Below are 16,727 nucleotides of genomic sequence, written 5' to 3' on the forward strand. Positions count from 1 at the left end.
TAGACATATCCTACATTTGTAGTGATGGCACTAAATTGAAGGAGAAAGATCAAAGGGAAAAGAGGAAAATCATTTACATACATATTGTAGCTAAAACCATTAAGAACGGATGTAATGGGGGCAGCTAGGTGGTGCAGTGGATAAAGCCCTGGCCCTGGATTCAGGAGGACCTGAGTTCAAATCCAGCCTCAGACGCTTAACACTTGCTAGCTGTGTGAGCCTTGGGCAAGTCACTTAACCCTCACTGCCCCGCAAAAAACCAAACAAGATTAGAATGGATGCAATCATAGGAGAAAGAAATGTACTAATACTCTGATAGAAGCCAGAAGTTCCTACACACTCAGTGCCAGTAAGAAAAAGTAGTTACAAGGTAAACTGAGCTCCCAACTCTGAAATAGTAAAAATTTCACTAAAATGTCAGGTAAAGTTAATGGAGAAAAGGTCTTTTGAGTGCTCTTGAACACGTCACAATTGAAAGTTTTAGCTGGGCGATCAAAACAGGAATCAGACTGTAGAGAGACAAAAGAACTGGGAGAAATGAATCTAGAAGGGGGGCTGACATTTGAAGAACTCAGACATAAAATCTGGTCCCTTCTTACCTTTCTAGTCTTTTTATAGTTTTTTTTCACCTACTCTAAAATTCAGTTTCTTGCACAAATGAGACTCTATCTTCTGACTTCTAGAATTTTTTATTATTTCTTTTTTTTCCCCCTTGTGGGGCAATGAGGGTTAAGTGACTTGCCCAGGGTCATACAGTTAGTAAGTGTCAAGTACCTGAGGCCACATTTGAACTCAGGTCCTCCTGATTCCAGGGCCAGTGCTTTATCCACTGTGCCACCTAGATGTCCCCACAATGGCTGTGCCCCACACCTGAAATGCTCTCCTTTCTCATCCCTACTGCCTAATTTTTCCTGGCTTCCTTTAAGTCTCAGAAAGTCTTGCTTCCTGCAAGAAACCTTTCCCTGTCTTCCTTAATCTTAGAGCCTTTCCTCTGAGACTAACTTCAATATATCCCTGGATATATCTAATTGTACATGGTTGTTTTCATATTGTCTCTCTTCTCCATTAGACTGTGAGCTCTTTGAGGGAGGGGGCCTTTCTTTATATCCTCAGTATTTAGCACAGCACACAGTAGGCAATTAATCAATGCTAATTGACTGACTGATTGAAGAAATAAGGATATGCATAATGAAGGGGGAAAGTATGAAGTTAAAGATAACTAGAGGTTTAAATGTAGGGACATGTAATTAAAGTAAGGGCCTAGCAACTATTCATAACAAGATCCTAGGCATCTCCACAAATCTATACCCAGTTTCCAAAAGAAGTTCAGGCCCAGCCTTTTGCTCTTGTCTGCAAAAGGAAGAAGCAGATGTATGAGCTCCTAAGGAAGAACAAGAGCATTCACTGTTCTGGCCACATTGAGTAAGTGGAGAGCCAACCTCTACCTCCACTGAAGTTCTACTTCACTTAAGTGATGACAGAGACACAATGGTTATAACTGCATTGTATAAGATTCAGCAGGGCCTAACAAACAAGATAGGGGCAGAGTGGTGTAGTAGAAAGAATACTGGATTTAGAGGGTAAAGGGATTTGTATTTAAATCTTGGCACTACCACTTACACCTGTATAACCTTGGAAAAGTCACTCAGCTTCTCAACCTTGGTTTCTTTATTGGTAAAATGAGGGGTTGGATTAGATGACCTGTGAGGTCCCTTTTAGCTCTTAATCTATGATTCAAAAATCTGAACCTGGGCCCAGTGATGAACTATATATGCCTATTACCTGAAGACCACTCCAGTTAAGTTCAGAGAGTCTCCACATCAGATGACCTTCCACCATTAGAAGGTAAATTCTTGGGGGCAGCTAGGTGGCGCAGTGGATAGAGCATTGGCCCTGGAGTCAGGAGTACCTGAGTTCAAATCTGGCCTCAGACACTTAACACTTACTAGCTGTGTGACGCTGGGCAAGTCACTTAACCCCAATTGCCTCACTTAAAAAAAAAAAAAAGAAGGTAAGTTCTTCTTAGGGTATGACTGTTTTACTTGTATCTGAATTCCCAGAGCTTAGCACCATACTTGGCACAAAGTTCATGCTTAATAGATGCTTTTTCATTCCAACATTCAGATTGGCCTACCAGGAGATAAGTTTTTTCAAACACAGCAACTCTCAAAGACCTTGTACCATGCTGCAGAGGAGGTAAGATCTGTGTCAGTGCTCTACCCACATTGGTGAAATTGCATATTCTTACAGTCAGTGAATCTATTTCTCAAGAGTACAAACCCGTACTGTGCTAAAGCTTTTAAATTTAATGTAATCAGAATTTTAACATATAACTGTCTCTACCATTTGTTTGGTTAAGAATACATCTCCTAAAAACAAAACAAGAATACATCTCCTAGAACATTGGACACAGTAACAACACTGTGTGATGATCAACTGTGATAAACTTAGCTCTTCTCAGAAATACAATGATCCAAGACAATTCCAAAGAACTCATGGTGGAAAATGTTCTCCACATCCTGAAAAAAAGAACTGTGCAGTCTCAATGCAGATTGAACTATTCTGTCTCTACTTTTTTTTTCCTTTCTTGAGGTTTTTCCCTTTTGTTCTGATCCTTCTTTAACAACATGACTAAAGCAGAAATATGTTTAATGTGATTGTACATATATAACTATCTCAGATTGCTTTCTGTCTTGGGAAAGAGTGAAGGAAGAGAGGGGGGAAGAAAAATTTGGAACTAAAAATCTTATGAAAACAAATGTTGAAAACTATCTTTACATGTAACTGGAAAATAATAAAATGCTTTTATGATTTAAAAAAAGAATGCATCTAGGAAAAATATATCTCCAACTTATAGCTATGAAAGGTATATGATCTGCTTCTTTTTTGATTTTTTTATGGTATCATCCTTAATGTTCAGGTCATATATCCATTTTGAAATTATTGTGGGATATAGCGTAAGACATTGGTCTAAGCCTAATTTCTGCCAGAATGCTTTTCAGTTTTCCCAGCAGTACTGATCAAATAGAGAACTCTTTCCTAAGTAATTTATGTTTTGGGGTTTGTCAAAAATTGGCTTATTGAGATCCATTATTTTGAATTCTCTCTTGTCTAGTCTGTACCATTAATTTACTTCTCTATTTTTAAAGCAAGACCAAATGATTTTGATGGCTGCTCTTTCATAGTCTACTTTGAGGTAGAAGTGCTATTCCTCCTTAATTCTTATCTTTCTGAATTATTTCCCTGATAGTCTAGATCTTTTGTTCCTCCAAATTAATACATTATTTATTGAGTTCTGTAAAGTATCCCTTTGATAGTTTAATTGGTACACATTTAAACTGTAAATTAACAATTTGGGAGTATTGTCATTTTTATGATATTGGACAGCTCAACCATAAGCACTTGATATTCATCCAAGTATTTAAAGCTGTTTGTTATTTCTTTATGGAACACTTTGTAATTTAATCTAAGCAAGTATTTTGTGCAATTTGAAGAAGACTGACCCCCAAATATTTCGTATATTTTGTAGTTCTTCCTAATTGGCTTTCCATCATATTCCTCACAGTCCCTATTCCAAATCTCCCATATTGACTCCCTCCCTCTTCCCTCTCAGTAGAGGACTTCATCTCATAGTTTCCTGAGAAAACAGTGGCCATGTGCCATAAGCTTCCACTTCTCCCTTCAACATTATACTTCATTCTCTCTTCTTTGGCTTCAGTCTCTGATGAAGTGGCTTTTCTTGTCAAAGCCAACTCTGCTACTTTTGATCTTTATTCCATTCTCTGTGGTCTCTTCCAGGAGTCTGCCCAGGCAATTATCCAATCTTTCTCATTTTCAAACCCTCCTTCTCTATAGGATTCTTCTGAGTTATAAATATGACTAAATCTTCTCCATTCTTAAAAACAACAACACCCAAACCTTCACTTGACCCTATCATCACTACAAAAGATGTATCTAGCTAGTCCTAAGCTATATTCCATATCCCATATACCACAGAAAGTTTGCCCTCTGCCATGCTGTTTGCTATCCATGTACTATGTCTATTCCCCTACTCCCTTTCTTCTTTCTGCTTTCCACTTTTTACCTTAGGGATAGTAAGCAGGTTAATACTACCATTGCTTCTAGATAGGAAGTAAAAACAAACTTCCCTATGCATCCACTTCACCATCCCTGTAATTCCCTAAACTATTACTCCCCTACATGTGTTTCATCTCCCCAAAATAATAAAATCTTGAAAGCAGGAATCATCTCATTTTTGTATATATGTCTTTGGTGTCTATGATAATATTTGGCACCTCAAAGGCATGTAATAAGGGCGGGTAGGTGGCCCAGTGGATAGAGTGCTGGGTCTGGAGTCAGGAAGATTCGTTTTCCTGATTCAAATGGGACCTCATATATTTACTAGATGTATGATCTGGGGCAAGCCTCAGTTGCCTCATCTGTAAAATGAACTAGAGAAGGAAATAGCAAACAACTCCAGTATCTTTGCTAAGAAAATCCCAACTGGGGGGATCACAAATAGTCAGAATTAACTGAACAACAAATTTGTGCATCTCATGTTTCCTTGGAGTCACTACAATTCTGTTTTGCTCATTGAGCAAAGCACTTTTTTTTTTTTTTTTTGGTAAGGCAGTTGGGGTTAAGTGACTTGCCCAGGGTCACACAACTAGTAAGTGTTAAGTGTTTGAGGCCGGATTTGAACTCAGGTCCTCCTGAATCCAGGGCCTGTGCTTTATCTACTGCGCCACCTAGCTGCCCCAAGCACAGCACTTTCTTTGGTGGGGGCATGCCCTGCTGAGAGGTACTGTGCCAGTGTCTCCTATGTCTAACAATTGATTCCAAAGTCCTTGGCATTGTCAAATGAGTCAATATCAGATATGGTTTTGGTTTTATCAGGGAAATAACAATAAAGAAGATATATTACATGCCCATCAATTGGGGAATGGCTGGACAAGTTGTGGTATATGAATACAATGAAATACTATTGTGCTGTAAGAAATGATGAGCAGGAAGAGTTCAGAGAAACCTGGAGGGTCTTATGTGAGCTGATGATAAGTGAGATGAGCAGAACCAGAAGAACATTGTACACAGTATCATCAACATTGAGTGTTGACCTACTGTGATGGACTATATTCTTCTCACCAATACAATGGTACAGAAGAGTTCCAGGGAACTCATGATAGAAGAGGATCTCCAAATCCCAAGAAAAAAAAGAAAGAAAGAACTGTGGAGGTATAGATGCTGATTTGAACCATATTATTTCTTTTGTTTTGGGTGCTGTTGTTTTTTTTTTTATTTTGAGGTTTTGCATCACTGCTCTGATTTTTTCTCTTGTAACAGGATTAATGCAGAAATAGGATTAATGTTAGTATGTGTATATATATGTGTGTGTATATATCTATATATGTATAGAGATATATAGATATAACCTATATCAGATTACCTGCTGTCTAGGGGAGGGGGGAGGGGAGGGGAGGGAGGGAGAAAAATCTGAAATTGTAAAGCTTGTATAAACAAAAGTTGAGAACTATCTTTACATGTAACGGAAAAAATAAAATACCTTATACATTTAAAAAAAAAAAAGAAGATATATTACTATCACTTTGCCATTGTACTCTAATAACACTGGGACCTTTTCATCTGATTCCCTGCTCAAATCTGCTATATGTGTTGTCTTTATTAGAATATGAGCTCCTTGGTAGCAGGAACTGCCTTACTTTTCTGTCTGTATCACAAGCACTTAGCCCAGTGCTTTGCACACAGTGTTCAATAAATGCTATTTTATCCATCCATCCAATCATTCATTCACTTGTGCCTATGCTTTTTGTATTCATATTCAACAATTCTTACAAAGCAGAAATATTCCACTGCATTTGTATACTACCATTTCTCTAATCATTCCCCAATCAATGAGCATCTACATTATTTCCAATTCTTTGCAACTTTTTTTTTTTAAGTGAGGCAATTGGGGTTAAGTGACTTGCCCAGGGTCACACAGCTAGTAAGTGTTAAATGTCTGAGGCCGAATTTGAACTCAGGTACTTCTGACTCCAGGACCGGTGCTCTGTCCACTGCGCCATCTAGCTGCCCCTTTGCAACTTTTTGTAGTTATTTTAAATGGAATTTCTCTTTGTGTTCCTGGATTTGCTCATAATGTCAAGAAATGCTAATGATTTTGTATATTTATTTTGTATCTGGCTAGTTTATTAAAGCCATTAATACTTTCAATTAGTTTCTTCACTCATATTGTCTATAAGTAAGGATGATTTTGTTTCCTTTTTACTAATATTATATATTCAGGAAGCCCTGTGTTTGAGTCTTATTTAAACTCTTACTGGCTGGCTGAATGAAATCACTTAATTCCTGTAAGTCTCAGTTTTCTCCTCTATAAAATGGAGATAATAGCAGTACCTCCCTCACAGGGTTGTTATAAGGATCAAATAAAAAAAATGTATGAATGGTATTTAGCAAACCTAGATAGACAAATAGAGTCTTTATAGATATATATGTAAGTATAGATTAATTTATAGAGATCTTTATATAACTATATAAAAATATCTACTTATATATCTAAATGTGAGAGAAAACATTTATTTTAAAAATTATATCTATTCTTTGTGCTCTTTGGCTTTGAGAAAAGGCATTGCTAGATTTAGAGCATTTGTGGCAATAAAATTTTGACCTGAGAATGTTCACAACAGGCATAAACACTTCAGTAAGGAATAATAAAACAGAATGTCATGTTTTCTACTTTGGTGGGGGGAGCAGGAATAAGAATGATGCCTTGATGAACCTGTACTGTATTCCTAAAGGCAAAATTCTTAAAGTGGAACAAAATAAATAAGAGTGAAAACATTTACAAAGACTTTTCATTAATCAAAAAGAAAATCTGGAGGCTTAAAGATACTTAGATACAATCACAGTTCTAACCATAAATGATGCTAATGAGTAATATGGTAGCATTATTCTCATGACACACCAGCCAGCTTCCTGGAAACCAAAGTTTGGATTCCAGAGGGAATATATTTGCAAAGCTGAAGCTTAAGGGAGTTGACAGGAAAGCACCACAGGAGTGGCAACTGCAACTTAATTTAACTCAAAAACAAAAGTGACCAAGCTAGGACATAGATACCAACCCCATTTCTCAATAAATGTTATTCAGAGTGAATATAAGATGGGTGTGACTTCATCCCTGTGGTAGCTAAGACAGAGAGTTGAAGAGGGAAGGTCTGTTTGGGTCTTATTCTGATGAAATGACACCCCCCAAGCAGTAGAGACTGTCATATACATGTGTCCACTATTCCCAACTTCTACTCTTGCCTATATTTTCCTCTTTCTGGGGGTATTAGAATAGGAAGGACGCAATAGGACCCTCAGGAATAGCCTGTGAGAGTTCGCAGATCTAAGAGTTGATCAAAATAGGTCTTCAAGCAGTTACTTAGCTGTTAGACATTCAATTACTTAATTTCATCAAGACAAAAGTAAAGTGGTAGATGTGAAGAGTGCCCAGTCATGCATCATCCATTAAAAGCCTTAAAGCACCTACCACTTGGAAAGAACTCTATTAGAACAGAAATAAGAGGCTACTTGAGAAGAAGACTGACTACATATGAAAAGAGAGCAGTTTGAAAGAAAAGTTTAAAATTGCAGAAAACAGAAAAAAAAAGTTTTAAAAAGATAATTCATTATTTGCCCTTGGAGATAAACTAATCTTCACTTTCTAAAACCCTGGGGCAATGAGCCCTGCTGGGCAGCTAGTTTCTGAATAGCTGATGATCCCCTCTTAAGCACAAAGGTTTTTCCAATTTTAACCATTTTGGCTAGATATCCGTAAAGAAATATCACTCATTTCCCGAACTTGTTTTAATGACTCAAGGTTTAAAATTCACTGTGATTAACAAGATGTTATTATAACATACGAGGGTGTCCCAAAAGTCAAAAGACTTTTTTTAGTGGGCAAAGCTGCCAAAGCTTAATGTAGTAAGACTTTTGAGATACCCTGTATGCTAATACAATAGATACGATCATTTATTTCTTTGATGAATGATCTCAGATACCTATGCCTTTGTGAGTCTTGGCTTTTTTAAGAGTTTATCTGTTTTCCTTCTTTGTCTTCCTTTTAACAACCTATAACAGTTCCTGACCCATCTCTCTTTTTCTAATTTGCTTCTGATCAACAAGCCATGTCCCAATTGAGTAAAATAGGAGTGAAAAGATTTTTATCTTTTATCGAAGGCCTGAGAGACTTAACTATGAATAAAGTACAAAAAGGGGCAGTCAGGTGGCATAACAGAGTGCTGGACCTGGAGTCAGTAAGCCTTGGGTTAAAATGTGGCTTCAGAGACTTACTAGCTGTGTGATTCTGGACAAGTCACTTAACCCTGTTTGCCTCAGTTGCCTCATCTATAAAATGAACTGGAAAAGGAAATGGCAAGCAATTCCAGTATGCCTATTGTCCTTCATGCTTGAAAAGGACCAAAATGACATCACCATGTTGGGGAGTCAAGGTACAGTGTGTCCAACCATGGCTGATCAGGCCAATACAAGCTTCGAAGGCTCTAATATAAATCAGGCACAAATAGTCCATGTAAACATCTGGAGTAGAAATGTCTCTAAATTTTGCCAAGAAAGCCCCAAATGGGGTCACAAAGAGTTGGACGCAACTGAAATGACTGAACAGCAACAATAAACACATAAAATTTGGTACCCTGACTTTCTAACACTATCTTTGGCTATTCAAATGTATTTGTCGAGGGTAGCTAGGTGGCGCAGTGATAGAGCACCGGCCCTGGAGTCAGGAGGACCTGAGTTCAAATCTGGCCTCAGACACTTAACACTTACTAGCTGTGTGACCCTGGGCAAGTCACTTAACCCCAATTGCCTCACCAAAAAAACCAAAACAAAAACAACAAGAAAAACAAATGTATTTATAATTTTCTTCCTCTTTTCCAAGTTGCTGAATAAATAAGTTCTATATAGGCAAGTTGTTATTATAATTATTTTACTTAGAAATATATATAATTATGACATACAGTTAGCAACTGAGTATCAGTTCTAAGTAGTTCCTAAAACCTTCAAATGTAGCTATCATTGTCTTTGACACTACTAAGGTAAATCCATTTATTCAACAGACTATATTGTTGAAGTAAAAATAATAAGTAACAGTAATAAGCATAAATAGCCAGAAAGGTTTTTATTTCAGGTCCTTGCTCAATGAACTTGTCTATCATATATGCTAATTATTCCTTTAGGGAAAGACTAAAGTGAAAATAAACAGCAGGGAGTCTATTAGGGTTATTGTTGCTCTTGTGAAGTCAAATGAATTTCTTTACCATATACTTACTTACAAAGGCTCTTATCAATCACTGCTTAGTTGATTTTTTATTATGATAGTCTAATGTCATGATTTTAACTCTAGAATTTAAAACTAGCATCATACACTTGCAAAATGGTGGAACAGCTGTTTTCTTCAAATAGCTCCAGCCCAAATGCCAAAGAAAGGGGGGGAGGGGGAGGAAGGAAAGGAAAGGAAAGGGAAGGAAGGAAGGAAGGAAGGAAGGAAGGAAGGAAGGAAGGAAGGAAGGAAGGAAGGAAGGAAGGAAGGAAGGAAGGAAGGAAGAAAGGAAGGAAGGAAGATTGATTGTCAGATATAAAGGAAATGGGAAAGTAGCATGGGGTTAATGGACAGGGGGTTCCTGGCCTCAAAGCCAGGAAGTCCTGAGGTTATCTCAGACAAGTCCACACTGGCTGTATAACCCTGGACAAGTCATTTCTCAGGGTTCTAAGCAGCTTTCTATAAGTTGGAGAGAAGGGGCCAACTTGCTTTGGTAAAAGGAGAATTTGGTAAACCTGAGAATTCTCTTTTACTAGTGAAGTCACAGATTTAGTCCCTATTTCCATGGAGTAACTAAAATTGAAAAAAAGATAAGAAGATAGAAACCCTATCCAAGGTAAAAACATGAATATCACAGAACTTAAACATAGAGCTCCCAGCACTCTGCATGTTTGTCCCTGGTTCCCCTTCTCCAAATTTTGGCCCTCACTCCTTCTACCCATGGCCTCTTGCTGGAAGCCTTAAATGGTGTCATTCTATGTGTTTTTGGTAGGAGGGAACGTGGATCCCTAACCAAAATTAAAAAGTAAAATCTAGCTAGGGAAGAAAACTGGCCCCTGGGTTTCCACGTCTCTTTCCTTGAGCAATCTAAGCTCTTCCCCCCCTTCTCTGAGCCTCCATAAAAACTGTCATGCCTCGCCAAAATTAGGGTTCTATACATCAGGAAATAAGTAATTTAAAGCTGTCCTCACTGACAGCTGAAAAAGAAACATATAGAACCCAAATTAGGTAATATTTCTATCCCTATGCCTTTTACACGTGCCCCTACATTCCCCGCCCCAGTCCTCAGGTTTTAGTGCACACACTCTCAGAAGCAGAACTGCACAGACTGAACCACATACTTGCAACAGAACTCAACTTTAAAACCCCAAACTTATCCTCTCCCTCAGTGCTTCAGAGACCCAAAGGCAGAAAATTTCTCAGGCTGTAATATGGTGGTGAGGAGTATGACTGCAATAAGTAATAATGCTCTAAGCTACAAGAGAGCTCAGCCAGAACTGAGGAACAGGTAACTAGAGCAAATTGCACGTGTGTGTGCATGTATGTGCGTGTGTGCGTGTGTGTGTGTGTGTGTGTGTTGGGGGTGGGGAAGGTGGCACACCATTAAGCCTAAGGGAAAGTATCCCTGACTAGAGCCAATGTTGTATATCCAGAACTCATTTGGGACAGAGAGCTAGGCTGGTGAATTATGACTCAACCATAGCATAGGAGGAAGTTTTGAGATCCAGCTCCCAAGGAAATTGCCATCAAAGTGGAGTCAGAAAGTGAGCAAAAGAGGAAAATGGTAATAATAAGAGCTAATATTTACATGGTGCTTATTATGTGCTAAGTGCTTTGCAATTATCTTATCTGATCCTCACAACAGCCGTGGGAGATATTTCTATCCCCATTCTATAGGTGAGTAAACCGGGGCAAACAGGTTAAGTGACTTGTCCAGAATCACACAGCTTGTAAGTATGTAAAGAAGTATCTGAACTCTGGTCTTCCTGACTTCAAGTCTAGTGCAAAAATATAAGTGACAATACCAAACATCTCAGGAGGAAGAAAATTCAATTCAACCTTGAACATAAACAGATAAACCAATAAGGAAGATATTAATAATAGAGAGAAAATGGCCTCCAGATCTGAGAAACGAGTTTAGGCATCTAAAACAAGATAAAGGAAAATGAATCAACACCTGATGAGGTAGAAGACCCTGTGGATTTCCAAGAGACTGCAGCAAGATGTTCCTGAATGGTTTAAAAGAGGGGGAAAAAAGAGTTGTGAATGCAGAATATATGGCCTACATGGAAGAAATAATTGGCAGAACAGAAAAATTTGAATGTACAGTGGGACATCTCACCAAAGAAACAAAAGAGAACACAAATGATTGGGAATTCAAATACATGGAAATGAAGGATCTGGTAGAATCTGGTAAAAGAGAAGTTAAAAAGCAATAACATTTTTTTTAAAAAGCAAAAACATTAAAAGAAAGCATGATCCACACAAACAAAATATATTGATCTCAAAGACAGAATGCATAGAAGCAACTTAAGCATTAAAGGTCTCCCAGATGAATAAGACAAGTCAAAAAAAAAAATCTGAACGTTACAATGCAAGAAATAATACAAGAAAACTGTCTAGAACTTCTGAACAACAAAAACAACATGCTTATCAAAATAATCCATAAATCACCTCTGAGGAAAAAATAAAACAAAAACCTATTCTAGTCACTTCAAGACACATAGTGGTTAAATTTAATAATTCCACTTACAAGAAATTCTGGAAGCAACCAAGAGAAAGATCTTCAAAAGTAAAGGAAAAATGTGACAGCTAGGTGGCGCAGTGGATAGAGCACTGGCCCTGGAGTCAGGAGGACCTGAGTTTAAATCAGCCCTCAGACACTTGACACTTACTAGCTGTGTGACCCTGGGCAAGTCACTTAACCCCAATTGCCTCCCCCCCCCAAAAAAAAGTAAAGGAAAAGAAATTTGAATAACACAAGAATATTCTATATTCAAGAGAAACTTCAGGAAGCCATGGAATAATGTGTCCAAAAAGCAAAAGAACTCATGGATGACCTATCCTGCAAATATAAGCCCAACCAAAAATGAAAAATGATGGACATTCAATAACAGAGAAGTGTTTTAAACATTCCTAAAAAGAAAGCCAAACTTAAAGAAATTATTTACTTCTCAAATACCCAAGACAAAAGAAACACAAGAAGAGTAAACAAATATAGCAACCAAGGACAATGATAAAACAAAACAGAAAAACTAAGTGAAAGAGGAAGTCAAACATAACTGATGATGGAGAAACAGGATCAAAATGAAATAAACCATACAACACCTTGCATAGAGGTGAATCAATGATTTTTGCAGAACTAAATTACAGAATGGGAGGGCACATAGAAAAGATGATGGGAAGAAAATGATAGAGGAAATATGTGATGTACCCTAATCAAGTCAAAGGCTAAAAACAAAGGGAAAATAACTCCAGTACTATCAGGAAGAAGGCAGTATTGTCATTTTGGAAAGCAATTTGGAATTATGCAAATAAACTGACAAAAATATCCCTACTCTTTGACCCAGAGATAATATTACTGGGATTATGCCCCAAGGAGGACATTAAGACGAAGAAACCCCCCATATACATCAAAACATTTACAACAGCACTTTTTGTGATAGCAAAGAATTGGAAACCAGATAGAAGCCTATCAATTTGGGGAATAGTACCTGCATGTAATGGGATATTATTTTGCTATAAGACAAATGTGATAAACACTGAGGAGCATGGAAAGATTTATATGAACTGATGCAGAATAAAGTAAGCAGAGCCCAAGAAAATAATGTACATAATGACTACTGGATATTGCAAAATTATAAGGAACAAGCATGGTTTGAAAGAAGAGATATGAAAAAAAATATTAACTATGAGAAGTCACTCCCACCCTACTCCCTTGAAGATGTGGAATATCCTCAAGTATTGCAGACTTCATGTATTTTCAGAGTTTTTTCAATGGACTGATCAGTTATACTAATTTTTTTCCTCATTTTTCTTTTTTAGTTCCTTAAAAATAAAATTTGCTACTAGAATGGCTCTCTAAAAGGGGGAGGGAGAGAAATAATGGGAGAAATTATGGTGATATAATAAATTAAAGACACCAACAAAAATTTATTTAAAAAACCCAATTAATTTTGCAAAAGGGATTGCTGCAGTACTTAGTTTGCTAGAAATAAGATTAACAGGATTTCAAGTATACCCAAAGTGGTTGAGAAGCACAATAAAATAATTAAAGGAAGAGAAATAAGTAGCAAAAGTAGAAAGCCTTCAGAAGGCTTCAAAGAAAATCAATGTGCTTATAAGAGAAAGTGGAATGTAATAAAATTATGAATATTGAAGAAAAATAATGGCAGAGATCAAACAAAAAAATGTAGTGAACGACAAGAAATATTTGAGCAACATCAAAGGTAGCTAAATTGGTAGAAGACATGTCATCTCTACAAACCAAAGCAACTGATTTTGAAGAAAGAAGTTGGCAAAATAATCTGAGAATTCTTGGTCTCCCAGGAGATAAGAATATGATTCTTCCTATTCCCTTGTTGCCCAATGAAACAAAATTTCATAAATAATGTGCTTCAGGAAATCATACAAGAAAACTGCCTACAAGTTGCAGAAAAAGAAGCCAAGTGCAGATAAACAGAATCTATAGGATAGCAAAGAGGACCCCCAAGTAGATCACCAAGATATACATGATTCAAGTTCCAAAGCTTCGTAGAAACATAGATTTAAAGCTGGAAGGGACATTAGAGGCCACTGAGTCAAACTTCCTTACTTTACAAATTAGAAAACTGAGATCCAGAAAGGTTAAATGACTTGTCCAGGGCTAGTAAGCATTTGATCTTGGGTCTCCCTAACTGAGTTAATATTTCTTGAAATAGAGTGCCATAGATTAAGTCAATTCAACCAAAGAAGTGGGAACATAGGGGATCCAAAACTTCCACTCAGAACTGGAGAAATTCAGAGTTGAAAATTTTAAAATTTTAAAAAAATGTAGATTTTCTTCTACCTCAGAAGCTTCATATATAGAGCTTCCCAGGAATCTAGGCAAATTATCAATGTGCAAGTATAGCAATAAGCATAGTTTGGAAGGAGGTCATGTAAAGGTGTATGTGTCTAAGCTTAGGAAAGGTATGAATGATCAGGCTCTGTGATCTACTGTAAGGACTTTTAATCATCTTATAACACTTAGAAAAAATATCAAAATAACCACCCTTTTTTACATCAAGTTTTGATTTGAAGATCTAGTTACACAGATTAGTACCTACTAGTAAAACAGCCTGTGCAACTGAAGGGATGTTTTGAATTCTCTCTATTTTTCAGTGTAAATACTCTTGGGGCACTCTGTTAAGAGTTTCAAAATGGACAAGAGGCTCAGTTAGTCAATATCATCATGGCAATCTACTATATTAATTCAAGATTCAACTATGACAGCTAACTTTCATATACACTATTGGAGCTAGCATAACCATGACTGCTAGCATTACAAAGCCTCCCCTAATGTATTTGCATTGTACTCATTCCATTTATATTGTTTTGAAAGAATCCTGGAATTTTTATTTTTGGTCAGTACTTAGGCAGGTTGAAAGTGACCTTGACTATGTTATTTATCTCTATCTCCAGAATAAACCCATGACTTATACCAATAAAAGTTGATAAAGCAAGCATTTAAATATATCATTACTGCTGCCAGGGAGTTATAGTAAATCAAACTTATGAAGTTTCATTATCCACCAAGGGAGACAGGTTTGGCTTGATAAATCTCTATATCCTCAATCAGTATTACTAACTGATAGGTTACCTTGATTAGCTCTGCTAACTCCATGCAGCATTATTTGGAGATGACAACTAGGCAAACAGGTAGATAATAATGTACAACATATCATTCAGGATGGCAAGGCCTTAAAGAGAACATGAGAGCAATTACCCCGCTACCATTCCTTCACTATTCATTCAATTGTGGCAATAGGGTCGATGAATCTGGTGTAATTCTCTGGTTACCTTAGATAATTCCTTATGAAACCTAAGGCCTTTTTTGGATTTTCCTGGATATATTTATATACAGTCCATTACCAGGATAGTCAAGAAACTCCTCCACAATTGTCAGGCACCTAATATGGATTTGTTTTCAACTGCACATTCACATATTTATGTTACTATTATATACTCACCAAGGAATGTTCAATCCATAGAACTAATGTGTCAATTTAGACTAAAGCAAAACTGGCAGAGATGGAGTTTACTATATAGAAATGAATTTCAGCATGCATGCAGAAAATAGACCTGGGAAGAATTTTAGCCATAGCAAAGACTTCCACCTCCGCCAGAAAAATATGTCCCTGATCAATGGGCCACTCTTACCCTGTCACTTATGGGGTTGGTTTTTCAGGCCACTGCTTTCAACAGTAAATTATTAATGAATTTCATTCTATAATACAGACATAAAACCTGATACACTACTTCCTGGAGGGAAGTTCAATCTATTATGAAAAGGGTACTTCCCCCAAGTGTAACTGCATAAACAACAGAGTAACTCCTAGATATATAAAAATAGTGTAAGTAAAATCTTACTGGTCGGACATCACCACAGGAATTGGTAAATTGTCGAGCCAAGCCAAAATCCAGCATATAACATTTTCTACAAGTACTAGGAAAACGGCCCATGGCAAAGTTCGACTAGAAAAAAGAATGAGAAAAACAGACTTATATTATGCTTAGCCATTATACTTCCTGTTCTTTTAAAAAATATTTCAATTTTAACAATAAAAACCATAAACTTCTTAAATACAATTAACTAATTATGGCATCATAGCATATTAGAGATAGATGACATCTTTGAGACCATTCACCCAATCCCTTCAATTTATACACTGGAACCCTCAGAGAGACTAACTGACTTTACCTAAGGTCACACAGCAAGGCAGTAGTAACAAACCTGGGACTGGGATTCAGACAGGGTGTGCTGGTATTTGTTTAACGCAAGACATTCTTTAAATTTAATCTGCATTATTAATATTTTCTCCCTTTTCTTGATTTTAGATAATCAAGAAAACAATAAATTAAGCCCTGTATTATAATGTTTGCCAATTTCTGAGGTACAAACATTTGCTCACACTGAAAATTTAACAAATGGCTCTCACAAGGCAGTCAGAGGTGGTTCCAGCATACCCGTGGATTCAAGTGTTCTGAATCCTAGGCCTGTGGTTATTCTATATATAATATTGATATTTTGCTAAATAGTAACAATTTCACCTTGGTTGGTTCTATTTATGCCTAGTTAAATTACATTAAAATGAGATTATCTATATTATGCATTTAATATTTAATAAACATCATTTAGTAAATGCATTTAAATAAAATATACTTTATCAGTTACACATTTCTACCATTTTTTATTTTGTAAAGAGTTTCAGAGTTACTTTTATTCATTATCTCTTACAAATTTTACAGATATGAATTAAGCAATGTTAAAGCTAAAAGTCTAAGGTCGGGGCAGCTAGGTGGCGCAGTGGATAGAGCACCGGCCCTGGATTCAGGAGGACCCGAGTTCAAATCCGGCCTCAGACACTTTACA

The 16,727-nt window shown here is 36.9% G+C and overlaps 1 protein-coding gene across 1 annotated transcript in view; it reads right to left on the reverse strand.

Annotated features, from left to right (window-relative positions):
- Positions 1 to 16,727, reverse strand: part of TTBK2 (tau tubulin kinase 2) — a 218,316-nt gene that overhangs the window by 93,935 nt on the left and 107,654 nt on the right. Inside the window, exon 6 of the mRNA XM_043983478.1 lies at positions 15,725 to 15,829. Coding sequence (XP_043839413.1) covers positions 15,725 to 15,829 — 105 coding nt within the window. The remainder of the gene's footprint in view (positions 1 to 15,724; positions 15,830 to 16,727) is intronic.

The sequence above is a fragment of the Dromiciops gliroides genome, chromosome 2, assembly GCF_019393635.1.
Source record: "Dromiciops gliroides isolate mDroGli1 chromosome 2, mDroGli1.pri, whole genome shotgun sequence".
NCBI classification, from domain to species: Eukaryota; Metazoa; Chordata; class Mammalia; order Microbiotheria; family Microbiotheriidae; genus Dromiciops; species Dromiciops gliroides.